This window comes from Equus przewalskii, chromosome 1 (assembly GCF_037783145.1).
Source record: "Equus przewalskii isolate Varuska chromosome 1, EquPr2, whole genome shotgun sequence".
NCBI lineage: Eukaryota > Metazoa > Chordata > Mammalia > Perissodactyla > Equidae > Equus > Equus przewalskii.
This window is the reverse complement of record NC_091831.1, coordinates 169,894,547-169,919,051: the sequence shown is the minus strand read 5'-3', so window position 1 is coordinate 169,919,051 and position 24,505 is coordinate 169,894,547. Positions and strand designations below refer to the sequence as shown.

The following is a 24,505-nucleotide window of genomic DNA, read 5'->3' as shown; positions in this document are numbered from 1 at the left end:
CACTGCCTCCCCACAAATCCGTCTCCCAGGCAGGTGTCCTTCAGTAAGAGTTACGGAACATTCTGGGGATCATCCTGATTCAAATTTAGAGTAGATATTATGAAAACTTCTTGTAAAACAAGAGAATGCCATTTCTCCTTCAACTTATTTTTTTTTTTAAAAAAGGTAAAATTCAGCACTGGGAGGGCATGAGGAAAAGGATAATCCAATACAGTCTGTGAGACAGTCGATTAGCATCATCTTTCTTGGGGACAATTGAGCCAAATGTATGAAAATCCCTTAAGATATGTTGTCGTCTGGACTCAATTTCTGGAAATTTATCTGGAGAATATAATAATGGGTACATACATAAAAATTTTGCTGCAAAGATATTTAACAAAATAAATACAGTTTGCAGTAGTACAAAATTGGAAGTGACCGAATGTTCAATAATAAGAGCCTGGTTAAGTAAATTACGTCACATCTATAGAAAGAAATGCCGTGTAACCATCAAAAATATTATATAAGTGTGTTTATTGACTGAAAAAAGTCTACGATATTTCAAATTTTCAAAAGTGTTACAAAGCAGTAATAAATACAAAATAAACATATGTAAGTATAAACCCATAGAGAACTACTTGAGAAAGACCAAAATGTTTACAATATGTTTTTCTGACTGGACGTGATATCTTTTCTTTTTGTTAGTCTGTACAGTTTGAATGTTTGTTGTATGATACTTTTGTAATTAAAAATGTATTTTTAATTAAAAGATGTCAGGGTACAGATTAATTATTGCACGTGTAAACTATAACACAAATTTTTACTTCACTAACATGAGCACAGCGCCTTTTCACCTCTGAAATATCAGCTTTACTCCATACCTCACACCTTTGGCTAGGGCTCCGAGTGAAGGGGGAACACGCTTTTCTTTATTCTGACATTCATTTCCATTAATTACGTGCTTTCCCTTGTGTTCATCAACAGTAAACTTCAGGGTAAGTTTTTCCTACCAATTTTACACAGTTCTGCATGGCCAATTTTCAGGTCTGTCAAGAAAAGCCAAGACTAATATCCTAGTGTCATGTTTACAGCCATCTGTGTAGAAACAAACTCAGGCCTGGACAGCTTTTATCTTGCTAAGGTTCACGTATTTTGATGTGTGGATGAATACTCGGGTTTAGAAGCATAAATGGATTAACATGCTTGGTAGGGGGAGGGAGTGGACAGCTTCTTCAAAACTAGCTCTTCCAAGTATTGACGGAAAGTAATTAAAACAACATGAGCCATTTGGGGGGAAAATAAAACCACCACCAACAAAAAAACAAAGCACACAGTTCTAGGCCAGAGTTCGAGCTTCCTGTAGGTATGAATAAAAATGAGATTTCTCTAAGTAAGAAAACTTAGAGTGCGACGAGCCATTCTGCTTGAGAGTCATAAAGATGATTTCCTCAGTTACAAAGAAATGAGGCAGCAGGCAGCCACACCTGGTTCTGCACTGCCCCGGGGGCTGAGGGCAACCACCACGGCTGGAAGTCTGCAGGCTGGGGTGGACAGGATGCAAAAGGCTCCCCAGCATTTAAAACCCACAGGTCCCTGTTAGGCCCTTTAAATACATCTGCCATCTGGCCTCACTCAGTTCCCCTATAATTATTTCCCTCTCCCCTTTCTGCCCCGGAGTCATCGTAGAAGGAAATTATTAAGCATAGGATCAGGTTCACAACAAACAATAATTTTTTATGTTACACATCTGAGATACCAGCTTTTGCATCACACCTTCTTCCTCTGACCCAGTGAATAGAGAAGGAACTGGTTGCTCTGAAATCTCCATCCAGGCAGCGGGCTTCTCTGACCCCCAGTTGCCTTGTGTAGAAGCCCCATTAGCATTTACCCGGTTTGTCCCCTAGCCAAATCCTAGGACATTTTAAATATATAAAAAACTATTATTAACCATAGCAAGTGGGTTTATAAACATTGTGACTGTAGCTTTAAGACTATCAAGTACAAAATGTTTAGTACCTTGTGATTGACAAGAGGATTTTAATAAAAAGGTTGGTCTACAAACACAAAAATGTAACTTTAAATTAATTATAAAAGCCGAAATAAAACAGAAGAACTTTCTAGGAGATCCATACGGTAAATCTACAGAATAGCAAACATCCAGGTGTTTTGAAACATCTGTATTACTGTTTGAACTCTTCCATTTTTCCTCGACATTAGGCTTCATGTAGACACCACAAGAGCTTTACTTCCAACTTTGTCAGCTTTCAAAATAATTCAAGGAAATTACTTCATTACGTTATTTGATACTTTTAGATGGAGGCTAATTTCTTCATCTCTGTATTTCCCATAATATTACTGAGCAGATGTCTAATACATATTGGTCGAATGAGGGGAAAAAAAAGCACTCATAATTAAATGCACAAATGAATAGGAAAACTATTTCTGAGTAGGACAACTCCATCATTAGTAACAGCATATCTATGAACTCAGGAGTACATTTATTCTGAATCCTTCATTCTATGCATTCATATTTCATCAATCTTTATCATCTCTCATTATAATATATAGAGGGCCTGAATAATTACTCTTGTTTTACAGGTGAAAATACCAAGGAACTGAGAGATGAAATCTGTCAAGTCTTGTACTGAGATCCTGTAGATCATTCAACTGCCCAGCCCAAATCACCCAATAAAATACGATGTTTCTCTGATTGCAAAGGTTTATTATTTGAACTCCGAAGAGATTTCTTTCTTTATTCATTTTGGTATGAGGTCTGAATTACTGAGATGTGTGATTAAGAGGATTTACATTTGAGACACACCCTGGGACTCATGTTCCCCACAAAGCCTGCCCAAACACCTTCACTTTTGCATCAGAGAGTTACAGATCTCTTTGTAGCTGGTACTTGTTATTCTGGAGAAAACGGAGATGATAGTGGAATCTACCTGATCAAATTATCGTTGGTAGAATCTACCTCATAGGGTTGTTGCGAGTGTTAACTGAGAAATCACGCTTAGAGGGTTTAGTATCGTTTCTGGCACATACCATTTGCTCGAAGAGCTGACTTGCTGTTGTTATGAATGTGAATGCTGCTAACATTGAGCCTGACACATAGTTTATTCTTGATAAACGTAAGTTCATTCCCCCTCCCTGCAATGAAATGCTGAAAATGTCTGAACTCCCTTCACTATTTTAATGTGCTGCTCTGTGAGAAAAGAGAACGCTCTTTTTTTCTCTGGTTTCATTAGATGACGAGTAAGTTGGGCAACCAAAACTAGTATTCCTAAAGTACGACTGATCCTAGTTACGCCTCCTCTTGGTCCATTAAAACAGAAGATTGAAACAAAGTTTGGAATCAACGGATCCATTAGAAAACTCAATCGCAGATTACTTATGTGAGCAAAACACTCTATGGAAGTTGGAGGATATTCATTCAGTCCATCAGTCAACAAACATTTATTTAGTGACTAGGATAAGTCAGGCCTTTGGTGACTCTTTTTAAAAATGTAGGACTGATTATTTGCCCCAGTGGACAAACCCTTGAGTGAACAGAGGTTGGGTACCAGTAGTTCATCTGACTCGGGAAGTGAAAAGGACACAAAGGAAGAGTGAACTCAGAACGCTCAAAACAGCAAAGAGAGCTGTGGGCAGTAATTTCCTTTAGAAAGAACTAGAAAGAACATGCTGACCTGACAGGCTGTCTGAGGCCTAGAAGTGAATTTCAAACTCCATGCGGTATGCTTAAAATTGGTACAAAGCTGAGAGACACTGCACCAGACATCAAAGGAGGCTTGTGTGTGGCCACAAAGGCTCCTTTTATTTGCCTTTGGAATTAGGGGAAGGATCTATTCACAGATTCTCCTTATACATGTTTGTGCACGTGCAGGCTTGGAATTTTAAGCTGTAGTAAGGACTATGGCTCAGGTTCTCCACGACCATTCTTGTTCGACAGTGTTTTAATTTCCTCTATCCCTGAAAGGAGTAAAGCTATGTGGGGGCTGGGCTGCTGGCAGAAAGGCGGCGTTCACTGAGGCAACATAGAGAGAATATCCGTCACTCTCAGGTTAGCCCTTCCCCTCCGAGCAGGAGAAGACAAGTCTCAGCATTGGTTGAGCACCTCTGAGGAGAAAGGAAGTGGGTGGGAGAGATGGAGCCAAGAGGCAGAGTCCTGGTTTACCGCTCACTAGCTCTGTGACCTTGGCCATTCACTACCTGTAATTTTAGCTTCCGCATCTGTCAAATGGGCATAAAATCGTCATGCTTAGCTTTCCAAGATTACTGTGACCATCCGATGTGAGGGACAGGAACGTGCTCTGAAACCTCCCCGTCTTTCTGCAGACTGAAGGGTCTATGACGCTCTGCATCTGGCCACTACAGGTAAAACCAACGTGAAAAATACACACTACGCCTTACAAACCTCCGGAAGCAGAGCACAAGATTTTGGAAGAATGGGTTTATTTCTTTTTCTATATGGGTAATCTGAAGAGATGTGCGTAATTCCCAGTCTAACTCTTTGTAGAAGCAGCAGGCATCAAGGGCGTGCAGAGACAAATGGAGCCCCTGTTTGTCATCAGGGCACTGTTTCTCTTGGGTTGTGCTGTAATTTCAGATGAAGAACACCATCTCCACAATGTTACACGGTGCCAGGTTGAATTTGAACGTACAGACCCAAAGTTGCAGCAGCTACTGGATCTTTCCTCACATGGTGACAGGTAAATCTTTACCTCATGGCTTTGGTCTTGCAAACTGAAGAGCTGGGGTTCTGCTGACACTTTGTTTTTTAAAGGAAGATTAATTTGAAACTTATTTTCCCCCAACCCATTTGCCCGTCCATTCCACATCTCTTAGTGAAAGATGCAGAAGGGGCCGATCTAAGGCTTAATTTTTCTGCTGAAATTCCTCTGAGAGCCCACTTTCTGCTCTTTATTTGTCTCAGGTAAGAGCGCCTCACCAATGACAGGAGATGCTAAGTGTGTGTTCACTCTATATTTGTGTTAAAAGAGGGCGTTTTAAAGCAGCCCTTTCTGATCATCATGTTAAAAAAAAAAATAGAGGTGAATGAAGGTGAACATTTGAAACCTGGCCTAAGCTCCCGCAGGCAGGGATATTTCCATTTTTTGTTTTATTTATTGAGATCTCCCTCTCCTTTACTTAACGTACAGAGCCAAGTTATTTTGCACTGCCACCAAGCCGGAGCTTTTTAAATGATTCAGGGAAGTATAGCTTTCATTTAGGTTTGTGCCCTCCAGTCTGTTTATACTGGTCGATACACTTGTCTGAAAAATATAATGGATTAGCACATCATTCAACAAGCTAGTCAGAAGGCAAGCTCAAGGCGACAGACACCAAAAAGTAAATTACAGTCAGTAGTAGGGGTAGGCCATGCCAAGAGCTAGGAAACATCGTATCAGCACAAAACCTGTATTCTCTGAGAATGGCGGTGGAACTGAAAGGGATGAAAAATTTACACCGAAATATAATAAAACAATCAGCTCTACAAATTCATATGGTACTATAAACTGTGTGGTTTACGACACTGAATGCAAAGGGAATCTGGTGCTCACGACCATCCCACACGTTATAACCTCAGCTGGAAACAGACACGGATGGCATTTGTTTCATTTGATAGGCCCACTTTTGCAAGTGGGCATCTATCATGGCTTACTTTACACATTCCATTTAGATATTTGTCCAATGCCAGTTTGCCACAGGTTTGTACCTGGCAACCCAAGGGATGAAGTGGGCTACAAAGAGGGGGGTAAGGGGAGAGGGCTAAAATAACATATTTATTCTTTCTCAGCTTCCTCTCTCTCTTTCTCTGCTCCCTCTCCTTATTTCCTTCCTTCCATTCTCTCTTCCTCAAGAAACAAAAAGCAATAATGGGACATAGTCTCGAGATCTTGAATTTATATTTTCCATTTCACCTCCTTTGACATGAACCAAATCATGGCTATGGTAGATATAAGTCTAGTTATAATTATTAAACAGTTTTCTATTTTATAATCAGTGACAATTAAAAAGAACAATTAGAACTGGATTCGAAAAGCCCAAAGGCTTTTCTGATTTTCACCATAAAATAAACTCCAAACAAAACAAACAAATCACTCCCTTTACCAAGAGTTTACTGAAGGACGGCAATGTGCTCAGACACTGGACAGTCACAAGAATATTCTTTTTACCAATTATGTACTAACTGTATGGATAGATGGATAAGCAGAAAAGGAATGTGGGAGGCTCAGTATTCAGAGAGAATATTAAGGACCACTAGAAAACCTACAAGTTCAAAGGGAGACTTGCAAACTCACCCGTCAGATGGGCAGCTTATATGTGATTTAAAGGGAGCAGAAAAGGAAGCAAAGATAGGATTTCAAAGTTAAAAATACTACATAAAATACTCTCTCCATATTTTTCCTTTCTATACAAATTATCAGATTAATATTGGGAGCAATGAATACAATCCTTGAATCTCAGATTCTGACCTTCTTTGTGGACTTGATCATCAGTTAACAGTGGAAAGGTCATAGGCAGCAGACTGCACTCTGGTTGCTAACAGGCTACATTAAATGGTACTAGTTAACTGCACAAGGTATTGGCCCACAATTGAATCCATTATTCACCCCCCCCCCCCAGAATGTCCTAGAATTTTTGTCTCATGGGCTGTCGCTCCATCAGGTTTGGCCAAAAAGGGAGTTACCCCAGCCTTGGCCTGTGACTGGCCTCTCCTCATGCCCGGCATGCCTGGTACTTCATCTGTCCGTCAGTTGCACCCTTGTGTGGATGGACCAAGGCTGATAAATCCCAGCAAAAGTAATTACACAGTCTTCTTCTGGTCTCACCTTTACCAAGTGAGAGACACCATGAATTCCTTCAAAACGGATCTTTCTCCCTCCCCATTTCCATCTCCAAACTCCATTCCCCAACTTCTCTCCAGCAGAGGGGCAAGAGATAGTCCTATTCACTTCCCAGGTTCATGGCCTTCATACTACAAAGTTTATCCTTTTGAGACCTGGGTCCAAAGATTATCCCTCTCTAGAATCTTTAATGCGTCTTTTTCTACATGCTCAACTTCTCAATTCAATGTTAAAGTCATCTAAGCTTAAAAATGAGATCCATCAACTCTCTCTGTCTCTCAAATGACTTTTCACTTTCCCCTTCCCCTACCCACCTTCTTTACCCCCAAACTGCTTGGAAAGAGAGACTAACACTCACCGAATACATTTGCTCCTCTCACTCAATAGCTCACTGCATTTTGGCTTCAACCTTCACCATAGCTAGTGATGATATTCAAATCCCTGGTAATCTTCTAACTGATGGATGCAATGGTTCTTTTCTCTCCTTATAAGATTATAACTTTCAGACACTTGATCACATCCTTTCTGAAAAATCATTTTCTCTGACTTTCCCAATGACAACTTCCAAGCTCCTTCTTGAGGAGGAGACTCTCCAGGCTGCTTTCTGATCATGTCTGCTTCATCTTATACGCTGCCTTCTCTTCCTCTGCCTGTGAGTAAATTGCCCTCTTCTCAGGGCTGCCTCCTTAGCAGCCCCACTCCCTCCTTCTTGAACTGTAAATTCTCCTTGGGAATCTCATCTACCTCCTTTGGGTCCAAGCACAATCTATATGCTAACCACTTCTCGACCTGTAACTTTGAACCCAACCTCTCTCGTGAGCTCCGAAGCCTGTTTGCTCAACAGATGTTCCCCAAGTTTCTCAAATGCTGCATGCCTACATCGGAACTAAGCTTTAAAAATGCACTTCCCCTGCTTTCCACCACATTCAGTCAATCACCAAGGCATTGATCTCACCTGAAAAAGCCCTCTCAAATCCATCTGCTTTGCTTTATTTGTACTCGTGTGCCCTATTGTAATTCTTTTTTACCTCTCCCCTGGACTGTTTATTGGTCTTTTAATTGGAAGATGCCATCTAATTTGTTTTGCCAGAATTATTTTTCTTTCTGAAGCACAGATCTAATATTTCACTTTTCCCTCTAAACATTTTATAGCTCTCTAAGGTCTAAAGGAGAAAGTCCAATTTTCTTAGCTTCCTCTGACACCCCTTCCAATTTTGCCCAGTCCTAACTTTCCAGACTCATCTCCTGACATAAGAAATGACTTCACAAATATGCCTCCCATTGCCTGGAATACCACCTTCCCCTTTTCCATACGGAAAATGCTTAGGTCAAGGCCTGACCTAAATGTCATTTCTTTGGTAAATTCTTTGCAAACTTCTTCAGGCAGAGTTAGTCATCCACATTTTCTGTTCCCATGGTTTGTAGTATATCTCTTTATCATGACATGTGACATTCATTATTCATTATCATATTTGAGATCTACTATGGAGAGGTCACTATAGCTTGGTTACCATGTCTGTGGCATCTTGAAGACACGGGGTCCTTGAAGGCAGGCCCTACGATAGCCTCAGTTTTTGGCACATGCAGGTCACTTAGTTTTGGCGGAATGTTGGCATGCATGAATGCATATTAAATGTATGGCAAATGTCAGGGGTACCCTCTGTTTAGATGCTTATTACTGATTACTAGGCCCTGCTATTGAATCTTGGAATATTTCTAATAATGTTGAACATCATAATTTTCAGATATATCTATGTAATTTTACCAATATTTTCAGAAGTTCAGTTATTTGCATTGGCATTGTGAGGATAACAATTTTATGGTTCTGGGCAGCATGCGTAGTTGCTTTAAGTCTCAGTTTCTCTTAACCCATAAACCTTGAATAATTCTACTTGATAATTACCTAGAACTTCCCAGAGGCAGCTAAAAATAACAGTTAACAGTGAGTACTTTGGAGTCAAGTGGGATGGGTTCAAATGCTAGTTCTGCCACTTCCTAGTTGTATGACCTTGGGTGAGCTATTTAACATCTCTGAGCCTCAGTTTCCTTATCTATAAAATGGGGATAGTAACTGTACCTGAGAATAGTTAGGATTATAAACTTTAATGGTAGTGAAGTGCTTAGAATGATGCCTGGCACACAGTAATGGCTTAGTAAATGTTAACTATCATTCATTGCCGAGCCACAAATATGAACAGAAAAGGTCTGCAGAGGGATAAGAATGCTTCACAAAGGAGGCAGCAGGAACACAATAGTCAATCATACAGATAATAATACCTCAGAATTGTCTAGAATTCTAGACATTTTCTACGTGTTTGTACTTTTTAGATCCTCAGATACTCTATGAAAGTTTTGGGAAATGTAATAAATATGAATTGACTATATTAATGTCTAGAGTCAACAAAATCAGTATTTATTCTCAAAAATAAATTAGCTTTGTTTAAAAAAAGTCAGTCTCTCCTTTACATTAGCCCAGAATAAAAGGGTAATGACAAGGTATCTGGGAGAACTCCAGTTATTGACATCACTGACCTATAAACATACCCGCTTCAGCATGATATACAGCACTTCAGGACCCTTGTTTTTATATAATTGCTATTACCAAAGCCTTTCAATTTCGAGTGCTCAAATGAGAGCAATTCATATTTCAGATAATCTGCCAACGAGGAAAACTAATTTCAAAATATTTGATCATAAAAGTTGTCCTCAGCTTCTACAGAGATAATTTAGTCAAATAATATCAGATAATCTGAAAGCCGTCTTCGCAGGAAATTGCGAGGGACTCCATCGAAGCAGCCTCCATTTGCACTTATATAAACGTACTGCGAGTGTAGGAGACTTTGACAGCCTGCCATATGTGATTTCATTCCACAGCCTACCTCCTTTACCATCAAAAGTTATATCCTTTGAAGCATTGCCGGAATTACTTTACCCCAGTAGATATGCTAGATGTGCCCTTTAAAAGCCATATCATTTCTTTTCTACTCTGACTAGTTCGGGGTAGCATCTGCTCAACTAAATTCCTTTGAAGGTTAAAAATAAAATAGCTGACTTCTTCCAGGCTCCCCTCCCCCACCCCCACCCTAGTGCTGATGATAAAATGTCCAGTGTTGAATGAATTTCAGAGAGCTCACGTTTTAAAGAAGAAGGAGCCTGAGAAATCGCCCCTTCATTTCACACTTAGGAAAAATTAAGATCCAGGCTTCTCAAAGGTCCCTCGCCCAGTTCAAGCAGAATCAGGTCTCCTGGATCCCAGTCCAGAGAGCTGTCTCCGGCTTCTCCAAAGACCAAACATCTTACAGACAAAAGGATCAAGCCAGAAACCAACAATAGGAATGCCACCAATGGAGTGTCTCGATTTTACAAACAGAAAATGAATGCCTGGATTTCATCTCCAGGAAAACATTTGCTTTTTAGAAATACTCATACTTGGCACTCTCTCTCCTCACTTCTGCTGACAGTTGCAGGCAGTTATTACACTGTTGTGACTTGGAAGCTGATGCCCCCAAACAGATCAAAATTAGTAACAACGTGATTCAGGATTGTCTGTTTTCCCCTTAGCTTGCTAATCTATGCTTCTTTTATAATTATTTTAAAAGGCACTATCTGATTTCCTGAGCACCGCCCCAGGTGTTCTCGGTGATAATGAATGGATAAACATATCATCCAATGTCACAGAGCAGTGGTGACATTTTAGAAATATCTTCAGCTCAACTCTTCTCATTTCAATGTATGTTACATCCAAGGTTGCAGGCCTGTGTTTTTACTAAAGAGCTGAATGAGTCCCAGTAATTGCATGATTTACTTGTCTGCTCAAGTGAAAAGATTTTGAAATGTAGTGAAATGGCACGGTCCTTTCTTGGTCTTTGCAAACCCTGCGATGTCAATTTTAATTAATGAACGGGAAAAATTATGTTTTTTCTTTTTTTAATTCCAGGGAATTGGTTCCCAATCTCACCTCTTATTTCCCTCGAATTTGCATCTTCTGTCCTGTGGGATGTGCAGACTTTGGTAATTCACACAGATAAGGAGACAGAACGTCACAAGTACGCCAAACCTCTGTGGCACAGCAGTTTGAAATGATCCTGGAAAACTGGAGTGAACATTCTGACCATGTTTCCCTCATCCAGATGACCAGGTTGCAAACAACATCCCCATCACACTTGGCAACCAAGGCTGAGGAGATCCCCATGCTTACTAGGAGAGATGAGCCCTGCTGGCTCTTAAAAAGTTGTCTGCCAACAGAATCTCATTTTCCACATAGCCATTTCCGATTGATCTTAAAACGGAATGCCTCTGAACACTTTAACTTTTGTGCCTCTCTCCCTTTCCTCACCCCCTTTTGATTTCATCAAGTAGATAATGATTCTCTGCATAGATATTTAAAAGCAAGAAAGGAACTCACCACTTAAAGGAATACTTCATAATCCAAATAATCTTTATTTAGTCATTTTGCAATTTTCCTAGCCTCAACATTTCTTAGAACAAAGTAAGCCTGTACATTTCATGGGAAAGAACCTGATCCTAGCTAATGCTACCATTTCTGTTCTCTGGAAACATTTTTTGGTGTCTCCCCTATATATACACAAGAGTGTTTTGTGCCAATGTTTTTTAAGCCCCTAATAGTATCGAATTTACAAATTAGGGACTTTGATTAACCAGATCTAAGCATCTAATAAAGTACAGTAGGAACAAACACCTGAAAGTCAAGACAGACTACAGAACAATAGTAAAACTCAGAGGTTTGTGAAACCATCCCGCATGGATGCTCCTTAAAGGTTTAGCTCTTTCGTCATCCAGAGGCAATTTTCTATTGTTTCCTTGGCAAAACATTACTAAAAGGGACTGCTTGAGCTTCTAAAACAATGCGACTGTTGGGGAGAGACATCAAAAGGGAGGACGCTGCTTAATGCAAAGCTTGCTTCTGCAAAACTTAGAAGAAAAACTAAATGGAACCTATGATTCTTTATCTGACATCCAAATGCCATATTACTGACATGCTTCTGAGACCTGCCAAATGCCTCATCTGGTCCCCTCCGCCAAGGGCCTTCGCTTGCCCTGAAAACAACCAATCTCAAACCACATTTTTCCTTCCCAGGGAAAACTTCATTCTGCATACATTCTCTTGCTTTCAAAAAGTTTGCACAGTTACAGAAAGTAATAGATTGAATCTGCCAGCACATTAAAAATTAACAGCATCAGAGGAAGTTTTTGTCTTACTATTAAATGTGGTAAATTGGCAGCTGTAGGAGTTTGAAAAGGGGAGGAAACACCCAAAGGAAAACCTGGTTAGCTGTTTTAGTGAATCATTTTGGAAATTATTTATATCAGTCGACAAAAACGCAGTAGGCACAAAAACCAAATCAGAAGGAAACCAATTTATACATTTATATATGTACACAGGCATGTACATCAAAAGATGCTCTAAATCATTGGAACAATTGCTATCAGTCTCTCTAAAAAAACTATTTAGAAAAAAGAGAGATTGCATCTTTGGACTGTCATCCAAAGGGGACAGAGGGAATAAGAAGGCTAAAAGCCATGGGGCATTTGTTGTCTAAAACCAGCATCGATTTTCAGGTTGTGAGCCTAGTTCTAGAATTTATGCAAAAACATAAAGTCAATTTCCTTATTATATTCCAACTGAAATTATCACTGAAATTGTTGCCATGTTACTCCTGTCATGAAAACCACGTCTTCTTATGTAAGAGCTAAAACCCAACACAGATTGAATGTGTGTGTGTAGAAATGAAATTTGGATTTCACGTGAATTTAACGATTTTATGACCTCCTTCCCAGGAGGTCAAGCTATTTCTTATTCTCCATATGAGCGGTCTGTACTTGCTCATCACTCTCATAGGGTACAGGTTAACTGAGGAAGGATGGCTGGCTAAGGTGTAGAGGTAGGATTTTGAATATATTGCCTATATAAGCACCACATTATAGACAGAAATTATCTTTACTTTCCAACTTTGCATAATAAAATAAGCCATTAAATTAATACCATATAGAAAATACTGCTTGTCAGGCAAAGAAATGTACATTGCTTTCCAGAAAACCGAGGACATTACATCGCCAACGCCTGCATGAATAATACATGGGTTAATTCAGAAAAACACCGTTTCATTATTTAAAAATGAATAAATTACGGACTTAGAATGATGACTAAATTTCCTTCTCCATCTCACTCTTGCTCAGTGCTCTACTTTAAAAATGAATATGAAAATACCATTTTATCCACACAAATAAAAGAAGCTAGCTCCTCAAAAAGTATTTTTTTTCTGACTTTAGATTTCCTGATCTCAAAAAATGAAGACACTCTATTTTCTTTTGATCACATTAACTCCAGAAATTAAGAAGCAATGTAAAAGGTCTTCGAATTATACATTTGAAAATGGTGAGCCTATCTTTTATTGTCTCACGATTCTGTGATTCAGTCTAACTAGAAAAGCCCCTTTGCATACAGACTTTCTGTGTTTTAGCCTCAGTGCCTGGTAAAATATGTTCAAAGGAATAAATAAAAAGAATATAATTCTCATGTACGACGATGCAAATTTCTTTCATTTTCTTTCAGAGATTTTGGTTTACTCTGAAGGCCTCTTAGAAATCAGTCTCATTTGGGGACTGATGAAAGCACGGAAGAGAGAAAGAAATGCACCAGTAATGAGAAATTAATTTGGAGTTAAAATAAGTAAAACATCCCCATACAGTGCATTTAGGCTGAGCATAAAGTGACAGCCAGCAGATTATTCTACCAATTTCTAATGCTGGAAATTCGGATGGCATTTACTAGCATAACCTTTCAACTCTGAGCACATCAATAGAGGCCGACAGTGGCTTGAAATACGATTCCTTGCAGATAGCATATCCTCATTCATCTGACTGTGCTGCTCTGTGCTCCATTGCACAAACAGCGTCTCACCCACTTCTGAGAGGACACTAATAAAAAAGGCATCAATTTTCAGCTCTAGTACTACTGTGATCTCTTTATATGTTCGACATCCAACATTAAATTAAAATGCTGTTATAAATCCTACTTTCTGAATCTGGAATGAGTGTTGGGTTTTTGTCGCATGAGACTGCAGCAAATCTTGTCAAAAGCAAGGAAGCACGTCTTGTTCACTCAGAATTAATGTTGTGGATGAAAGAAGGAGGTAAAAGGGGTTGACTATGGTGAACTGAGGGTGTCAAAGCCAGTGGGGACTGTAGCTTCAGGGTGCCAAGCCAGGCAGGGTATTTGTGCTTTCAAGAAGTGGCTAATCAAGAATTGTAATTATCAACGACAAGCTGCGTGGCAGGAAGATTACTGACAGACAGGCACACGCACACACATCCATATATATCAGCAGAAAAATTTTAAGCATTAAAAAAATTGTCAATTATTCTTCTCCAGCAGAAAAGTATTTTCTAAACACCAGCGGTCCTGAAGAAGCCTCACAGATTAGATCAAACGTCTCCAAGAGTGGCTGCCCCCCGGATGCAAAGCCCAATAGCCCAGAGGGATGTGTGATCTGGGCCTTGCGTCAGTATGACATGATTTTAAAGTTACAAGAGAAACACCTAGAAGCACTGATGGCAAGAGAACAATATTATTAGAAACTAGAGTATATGGATTAAAACAGTCTCAGAAGCTTTCGGTGTAGATTGGAGGGGAGGAAAAAAAAACCCTTGCAAGTACAAGGAAGAAAGAAACTGTTAGCTTTTCGCATTTTGCTAAAGACGGGAAAGCACTATAGGAGAACATGAGGGAATTTTTCTACTCTTTCTGATAAAAAGATCCCTGTGACTATAGGTTATCACCTAGAACTCTGTGAACTAAGAGGTAATAAGGGCTTCAACAAAGATACAGAGCACAGGCTGCTGTGTTCTTCTGTCTGGCTCATTCATAATTATGGATGAAATAAAGAGGCGTGTTTGCCTATAGGGGAGGGTGGGGTGGCAGGAAAAGGGGGAAGAGCGAGCAGTTCAATATCTGGATCGAACAGAGGAACTTTTCCCCCCAAGGATCCTACCGGGAGGAACCTTGACATGCACAAAGTCAGAACGTAGACGGCGCTGCCCTGGTGAGAACGATAAGGTCACCCGTGGGATTGCTGAGATTATCTCTGTCAAGCACTCGGACAGCATGCAGTCAAATGATGCATCATGCAGTCATTTTCGGGGGGGAAAAATCAATTTCTTCACCAGGTCGCTATTTGCTTTTCAAAGTGCCCTTGTAGGCGTTCACCACCAAGCATTTATCAATTTAAATGTTGTAAATTGATAATGTGCCACTGTGCCTTGTACTGTTTCTGAATTATTTTGATACTTATATTTTCTCAATAGTCTCTAAACCCTCAGAGCTTCTACATTCAAAAGGGCATTTTTCTTTGTTACACCAAGAAGTGATGAACTTTTTATGATTAGTACGGGAGAAAAATGCAGACTTGCTTGGGGAAAAAAAAGACACAAGCTGCAGAAAATAATGTATTTTTCCTCTTCTCTTTTTTTTAAACTAAGGTATGCCTACCTGAAAGATTTTTTAAAAGGGGGCAACAAAGCAATATCTGGACGGCTGTGCATATTCATTTACTGAAGGAACCCCACTTATCCCAGTGTTGCATAAATTCAGAACACCAACTGAAAAAATGCTAACTCTCGGCTCCATTATTATAAGCTCTCTCCTGTGTTGAAATAATACCTCTTTTGTCTTTATACTCCAGCTAGCTAGGATGTGATGATGCCAAACAAGAGTAATAACTTGTAAGGAAAGCTAATGTCTTCTTTTTTTTTATCCCACCAAAGAAATATATATATCTTTTATAAGCATGGAAGCGAGAGTATTAACCACATAGTAACCTCAAGTTGATTTGCATTGAAAAACGTCGAATGCAAGAGTTGAGGCTGGCGCTTTGGAAAAGCAAAAGAAAGACATGGCAGTCGCAAAGCATCTTTAACCTCCAGTGATTTATTGGCCCTCAGCCAAGTTATCAGGGGAATCTAATTCTTCTTTATTATTCAAATAAACCACATTTGGCACCATGGTCCCCTTTCAGAATAGCTTCACAAATAGACTGAGCTCTGTCATTTATTTGACCTTGTACTTGTGTGCTGTAGCTGTAATTTTATTTGCCATTCTATACAACAAATGCAGTGAAATCTAAAATATGGAGATGAACAACAGGATGGGGAAAGGAGTTTATGGCAACTGTATCTGCATGGCTTAAACAAAAGACCAAATTTACAACAACCATTTACGCCTTTTCACCTTCACCCTGCTCCTTTCAGCAAGTGGCCTTGAAACAAGCCAATTCGTGACCTTGTCTGCAGCTACCTCCTGGGTGGCTTACAACAGCAAGGAAGTTATCTTCTACCAGGATGGGGACTTGGTGAGAAGGGAAGTGACTCCTACGCAGCTGGGCACTGCAGGCTGTGCGGGTGATTAGAAGGTACTGCAAGAGAGGGCTTAGCTAGCTGCAGGGTACATTCTAATAACATTTCAGTGTAAAATCTGTTAATTTCCCAGTTTGCTCTAGATCCCATTTTATTTTAAATAGCACTCCACGTTAACTTGCAAACATTTTGCTGGCACGGGTGTGCATCAGAATCATCATCTCTTACCTCACTTTCAAGGAAAAACGCTTTCAGAAGACATGAGTCTACTTTTATCCTCTGGTTAACTGAGACTCATGTCCTCTGACTCTGGAAATTATAATGTTGAATATTTCATCAGTATTTAAAAGAAAATGCAGGATTTGTGTATGGATGAGGGAAAGGTGATTGAAAAGCACATAAACAATCAAACTAGTCAATTGTTATTGTAAGGCCTGTATGCCAGAACATCATTCTCAAAATGATCTTTGGCATACCAACATATTAAGGGATAAGTGTCTTCTGCCTGCTTATAAGATTTGCAATATGTGTGTTAATGTTTGTTAAATGTCATTACAACCTTTCTCTGATTGTGGACTCCAATGGAAACAAATCAATACGTCATGATCCACATGTCAGCCCCTACAGGAATTGTATTGGAGATTTATTTTTCTATTTCACTTCCAGAAAGACTTCACTTTCCTTAAGAAGTGATGCTTCCTTACTTTTGATAGTTGGCTGTATTTCCCTTTTTGCTTTGGTTACCAGGAAACTCATAGCTAAATCTAAAGCTCTATCAGACCATTTATATCTCTTCTTATAAACCTCTACTGTGTTCTTCTACTACATGGTAACAGATTACCTACTTTTATCTTTTTTTCCTTATATCCTAGTTCTATTTTGCCATTATTTTTTATTGTATATGTTTATATAAGCTATTCCTTTTGTCAAAAGAGGAGGGAATAAGCCAACAAGTAAATATTTCCCTAAGTTTTAAATGCTACGTCAAACTAGAAATGCCTTTTATTTAGCATATAAAGTCTCTTTTGGATTCTCTGGTGATTAAGCCCCTTCATGTTAGAAGAGATTTCATAAAAACTGGCAACACTTCATTGCTACATTTGCAGTATTAGGTAATCTACTGTGTTTTCTTCCTTCATTGTCCTTTCTGCTAATTCCATTCTAGCAGGAGAGCAGAGTTGTCTTCAGCAGCTCTGAATGCCATCACGAGCTATAAGAAGTCATTTAATCTCCATGCAAACCAAACTCAGCATCGATATTTGGGGATCTTCCTTTAAGATAAAGCGTTATGGTGAGTAAATGGGAATCACTTTTACCCAGGGAAGCAAGTCAACAGTGCATATTTCTCCAACCTAAAACCACATGTTGGATATTAAGTTAAACATTGATTTCTGGCAAAGTCAAAAGGGCTGCTGAAGAGGTTCAGACATCGTCATAGATCACTTCATTCCCATCAACATGGCACCATGAAAAGACTTTAAAGAGAACAACTGGCACGCACACACCCTGGACACCAGGGGCCATTACAACGGATGCAGAAGAAAAATGCACTCTGACTATCTCTGTATTCATGCCACACAACAGAACTCAGTAGAAGTTTCTCTCCTTAGTTTCCTCATGAGCCAAAAAAGAATCCTAATTCTTTCCCGAACATAAGCTGGTTTTAAAGCCACCATATTTATTTACATGTTGAAAGAAAATAAAACTGAGGAAGGAATATCTTGAGAGTTACAAAGGCAGACACGGCTAGGTTCTAAAACACTGACATGCTCCCAATATTCCTCAACAGTTTCACCGGGTAAGCCTTTGACCATACAATGACCCCTTGTCTGCCATTAACAAAACTGTTTAAAAAGGAAAGGTGGGACCCTAACTTTACAGACTCCTTATCACTTATCACTTAAACTAGAGTTTGATGGAATAACCACCGAGCCAAAGTTGTAGAACACGAGCAGAGTGTTTGGTCTGCATTTAATTAAGGTGGGGTGTGTGTGTGTAAAACAGCAGCTATTAAGTGAGCAACTCTGAGCACATTTTACGTTGTACGCCACCCATGTGCACCCTGCACCCCTGCAACTCAGAGGGCACTGAAGCAACTTGGGAAGGGATCCTCAATTACCCTATTAGGACTCAGAACCTTAACAGGGCTGGGAATCCTCTCCCAAAGTTTTAGCGTATGTTCCCCGGCCGCCTGCCCCCTTCTCCCCTCAATCTTTGGCATTTAAAAACACACACCACTCTTACCTGATTATTTTTACGTTAACCCAGAACTATTCTTAAACTTTAGCTTTCAACTCTAAATAATACCTCGGTATATGCAAAAATCACTTTCTAGTGATTAGCCCTTCATCATTTCAGCTGCATAATGCCTCCAGATGAAGACCTCTGTCTCGTACCTCAGAGCCTCTACCTGCATATTGGACATTTTGGGCAACACTGAACACACCCACCACAGAAGGCAAGAGCGCCCTGCGGCCAGCGGCCAGCCCTGGGTCAGTCAAGATGCTGGCTATTGATATGCACTTTCACATACATCACAGACAAAGGCAGGGAACTACTGTACAGAAGGTGCCAACTACTGCATCATGCCTACACAGCTGCTTTATCCTGCAGAAACCTCAATGATTTGTCTCAGATTTTAGGAAAAGATGGGATTACTGTTACAGTAGAGAAGCAGTGAAATACACTGCTTTTAAGGAGAAACCAGCACAGGGTTAAAGCCAAATTTTTCTTGAACAGATGATATTTCAGATGGCCACACTATTCCAGATGCATCAATTTCCTTGAAAATCCAATCCATATATGTGCATATGCTGTGCTGGCAGGAGGACTGACTGAAATGGCCAAAACCCAAGAGCTAATATTCTTTTGGCCAGAATAATGCAATTATTATTTTCCTAGCTATCAGTCTAAGCATACAGAGCCATCTGTTATGCAAAGCAAACATACACATCTCAATTACAGAAAATGCAGTTGCCTTGACAGAATTTGGATTACACCACTAAGCAGGGCTGTAAAATGTGTTTTGAGCTAGTACATAATGGATGCTTTTCAGGAGTTCCCTAATTAGCATTTACCTGCTTAAACTAATTATTCATCCTTCTTCTTCACTGGCTTATTAAACTTTGTTGGATACTCTACATAAAACAGATGACTATGGGCATTGCAGAACCACAAATAGCGGTGTTTCCAGTTCCATAAGTATTGACATGGTGGCACACCAATTCCAAAATTGGAGATTCTCAATATTAGGTCCTAAATAGATTAAGACAAGGCTTGAAGTCTATTAAAAGATATTACAAAACCAGAGACGTCAACAAGATACAAGGGTACTAATATTGAGTTAACAATAGCCCAGTTTCTATCGTTCGGTTTGCTAAAATCTACATAAAATAGAAATTGCTCCATACACCACAGCCAATAGCTTGCATGTTCTTCAAGGAAGAGTTAATGGACCCTTGCTTGGATTCTCAACAGTAAATAATCAAATTTGGCAGCATTTCTCCTCCTCCCCCAACCTTCCTCAGATGCCAAATATCTCTCTTCATTATTTCCCAGTGTCTTTCTTGATTTAGCTATTACCCAGCAAACTCACTAATGGCCAAAAGGTTCCAGCCATGCTGGATGCCTCCTTAGAGAGGTGCCAACTTTCAGAAGCAATGAGTCTGGGGTGGGTTCTGCTTAAGAGGAGAGAGACAAATCTTATCTCCATCTTTAGCTCCAAGGGGCAACCAAATGAGAAGTAGATTATCCAACTTGGCAGACCATCACACACACACACACAAAATCCCTCCCACCAAGGCTGTGTTTTCCTTGTGCCAAAACACCAGATGAAAGGGTCACACTCAGCCAATCACCTGTGTGGGCACAAATATCCAGATGTTCAGCATTTTTATGGAGAAAACATCTGGATAATTAGTTGAATTGCAAACTTTTCTGCAGGGTATTTTGGCATTCTGTAGATGCAGCCCGCGTCTTGGAATCCAACGTAAGTAAAATTTTTGTGTTCCAAGGGAATATCAAGAAATCTAGGATTTTGTCCCTTGCGCCTTCTGCCTCCCTCTTCTTTTCTTTTAACCTCTGACGGACACATGTGATAATTAAACTACAAATAATGAAAAGCGATCTTACTTTATGAAATTGTCTTTCAGCATTAGGAAGCATTTGCAAAGGCAGCAAAATATATCCTTGCTGGAACCCTCCCTGCAACACATTTTAATGGTCTCTTTCAGCGTTTCTTGACTCCAGATGACTCCCTGTCATTGTGTCAGCTCCCAGGATAATGCAGGGTACTCCATAAACATCCAGTAATAGGACACAAGGGAAGCACTATTAGTGTGTCCCTCTCCTACCGGGCACAGAGGTTTCAAAGTTCAAAACAACGGAGGGAAGAAACTTCATTTGTTCTCAATAAATTAATAATGATCCTTGGAGGGGGGAGGGGTACTAAAGTTTTTGAGCGCAAGTTTATTCCGAACGTGCCAAACTGACACACTATTTTCTCACTGACTTTCTGAGAAGAGTCAAGTAGAGCCATTAAAGAATAAATTTGATAATCCATGCTATACAGAATATCCATCGAGGAAGGAAAAGCATGAGGCTGAAGGAGCTTTCACAACCACCATGAAGAATCTAAATTGTTGTACTTACTTGCGAGAGGCCTAGGTAGATGGAAACTGTTTCGGAAATGTACAAAAATTTTCCTTCTTGGTTTAGTGCAAATACAAAGCCATCCAGAGACTGCAGAAAAAATAAATATACAAATAGGTTAATAACTATATATGATGGAGATTTAATTAAGAAGGCATCTGATACAAAGCAACACACACCAAATTTAAGACCCTTTTTTTCCTTCACATTTAACAGAAGTCCTAAGATCTTTTACTACTGCATTATATACGAATAAATTAAAGGTCTGAATTGAGACTACATGCTTTCCTTTATTTCAGGGACTTCCTCAGGTCTCTGTCATTCTGATCAAGATACATTACATTCATGTCTAAAATCAGGTCATGCTGATTATATGAGATGTTGCCTTTATTTTTTTGGATTCAGTAGTTACCGAGATTAAATCAGCAAGATTCTCCATTAAATAGCTGAACAGAAATGGAAATGCTAATGAAACAAGAGAAAAAAGGGTTCCTATATGAAGAGCAAGTAAAATCACCACTTGAGCTACTATGGACATCAATAATTTCCTAATTAATAAAGGATTATGCCCTCCTCACTCCCAGTGCCTATTGTGTTAGAACAAATAGGAAAAGTCAATACATTATAGTGAATGTTTATAGGCTGAAACCTTACAGACTGTAATCCTTTTTTGCAAAACTCTGTCTTAAAAGTTTTATTGTGATCTAGTTTCTATTACAACTCCTGAAATGGAACAAGAGAAGGGGGGAAAACCAAGGATGCTACAGATCATCTGTAGCCCCGGAAACCCTAGTCCACTTTCCAAATGAAGGGCTGTATTTTCAGTTTGATGAATGGTGTAAATCATCATGGACTCCAACTGCAATATACCACTCAAATCGAGAATAAACTTGTTTCAAATTCTTGCCATCCAAGTGCATTTTATACCCTCCATCATCCTCATGTCTTTTGTTTTGCTTTATTTATGCAAAACCAGGTAGACTGCACAAGTACTGCTTGCACAGGAAAAGAAATGTTAAAGACTGGTGGTATTTACAAAGGCTGTGAACTTGGAAATACAGGAAACCTACAATGGGAACAAGGTGTGTGGCAACACTAAATTAATGACATAACTTTTAAATGTAGAAACGTGGAAGAAACATGTAAAATTCAGTTAGAAAAATAGACTGCCTCAAATCTCAACAATAATTTCAGTCTCCTAAAATACTAAAATATTTTTGGAGCTATATATGTATACATGAAATATACATATTTATGGGTGTATGTATATAAGAATGTGTGTGTCCATGTATTTATATGTATATACACAATTTGCATTCCACGCTTCCTGACCTGTTTTCACAGCCCACTGGTCAGAAACTGTGGGTAGCCCTCAATCTCCTCCTCTTAGTGGGTTCTGGAAACAATTCAAAAGTCACATTGTATTGCTCTACAAAAAAGCAAATTACATGATAGACGAGCTTTTGGTCAAGACAGTACAATAATAATAGCTTACATTTATTAAGCAATATGTACTAAGCAGTTTGCATGTACTGTCGTTTTTAATTTTCATGAATACCATTTGAGGTAATTATATTATCATCTACTTTTTATATGCAAGGAAAGTGAGGTTCATGGAAGTTAGGCAACGTGCCTGTCCCTAGTTTGTGATGGAGTTAGAATTCGAACTCTGACAGCTGGACTGAATACCTATACCATCTTCCACCAAAAATAAAGATTCTCTAACTGACATGTGTAAATTAATGAAAAGACAAATTTTCTCAGCGTTTCTGAAGGTAAAATATTTATACTAAGAGATAGCCTATGAATTCTTAAAAATCATCACTTGTTTTTCAACGATTTGTTCAAATGATAGAATCCTATTTTTAGGAGTAGGAGACACATGGGAAGTGGGATGACAGTAGAGTTCATAAGCCACTTCCACAAGAGGTCACCTTGTCCCCTTTGCTCTGTAAAATTTCCCCTGGAACCAGTTATGGGACAGGGAACAAAATATTGCTTACTGGGCTCCTTACCTTTGACAAAACTGCCAAACCTTCTGGAGCCTGGTGAGACACAGCCTTTCATGCTTAGGGTGCTGCATGGTGGCACCTTACTTTGAACCAGTGCAAAGGGAGAGAAGTATCCTGTGTAGAAGTTTGGGAAGGATCTCATTTCAACCTGTCTTTACCTCAAGCACGATGTCTCCTGAGGATGATTCATGAGGATCAAGACTCTCCCCTTGATCTTCCCCCTGGAGAAAAGGGCCTGGGTACGTTTTCCAATCAACTTAATAGCAATGCGTGGCATACAATCACAGACAGCTGTGTAGCCATCTTCTCAACCTTAAAATGTCACTGTCACATTAGAGGGACAGAGAGAGAGAGATCACAGGAGAATTCTATGGGGAAAAGTGACAGCTGGAAGGCTGACTGAGAGAAGAAGAAAGGACTCATGGAGCTGACATAGAGACAATCTCCTGTAGTCCAATTCCTCATTTTACAGGTAAGGAAACTAAGGCACAAAGAGGCTTAGATCATAGAGCCAGCTGATGGCAGAGCCAGAATTAAATCTGCTGCACTCCCATAATATTATTAAACTATTTATGACATTGTATGGTCCTGGTTGGCTTAATCAATTCCCAAGGAGACAGTTTCTGAGCAGTGGGGCTATGTCTTATTCATCTTTATGGAGCCAGTACCTAACAACTGCTCAGCCAAGACTTACTAAGTCCAGTCCTACCTCCCAGCCTAATGCTCTTTCCCTTATATCACACATGCTCGAATGACTAAGAAGGATGGAGATTATTTTCTCCAAGGGTCCTGCTTATGGAGCTATTACAGTATTTTCAGATTCCGATGCCACAGATGTCGAACATCATCTGGGGTATCTCCTAACACTTGGAAGATCAGAGTTAGACTGGATTCCTTCACAGTCCTCCAAAATATCCAGTGCTATTCATTTGCCACATACATACATCCTTTACTTTCTCACTAAAGGGGACTGTGATTTTTTCAGCATTAGGTTCATCTCTCACGTATTTACTAAAATACTAGAGGAGGTTTGGGCACTGTAGCACAAAATATAAATATCTGGAGGCCAAACATCTGATGCTATTGAGCAGCGGCGACCTAAGAACTGGCCAGTTTTGCTTGGCAGAAGCAGAAGCTTTGACACATGTTCCAATTTCCTGGTGAGATTAAAATGAGTCTATGTCTACATGACACAAAACATCCAGTCAATTCAATTAAAAATAACAGCCAATTTGGTGGGGGAAGAACACAACTAGTCAGATTAGTTGTTTATCATCACAGAGGTAAAAAATAAACCAAAACAGAACTGGTTAGTTAACCATATTTTTCACTTTTGTTTTTATCATTTCAGTCAATTCTATCTATAGAGTGAGATGAATGTCCAGAACCCAGGTTCGATTACCTTTCAGATAAAGAATGGGATATGAAACCAGGCCTACAGCAGACTGGCAAAGTCACTCTTCATGTAGGCATTACCTTCTGATTCAGGGTCACCCCTGTCTATAGTTAGCTGTATTTTGCTGCTTAGAAAAGTTTTCAGAGAAAAGTAAATCAATATTGGTTTAATGTGGGTGTCTCAATTTTAAAAGGTGGGAGGAGGAAGGAAACATTCAATTAGTTAGTCTTGGGAACCAAATGTGA

General features: G+C 39.5%; 1 protein-coding gene across 18 annotated transcripts in view; it reads right to left on the bottom strand.

Annotated features, from left to right (window-relative positions):
- Positions 1 to 24,505, bottom strand: part of NPAS3 (neuronal PAS domain protein 3) — an 828,951-nt gene that overhangs the window by 223,940 nt on the left and 580,506 nt on the right. For all 18 annotated transcript variants that reach the window (XM_070587900.1, XM_070587907.1, XM_070587910.1 and 15 more), the window contains one exon: positions 20,853 to 20,942. In XM_070587900.1, the coding sequence (XP_070444001.1) occupies positions 20,853 to 20,942 (90 nt within the window). The remainder of the gene's footprint in view (positions 1 to 20,852; positions 20,943 to 24,505) is intronic.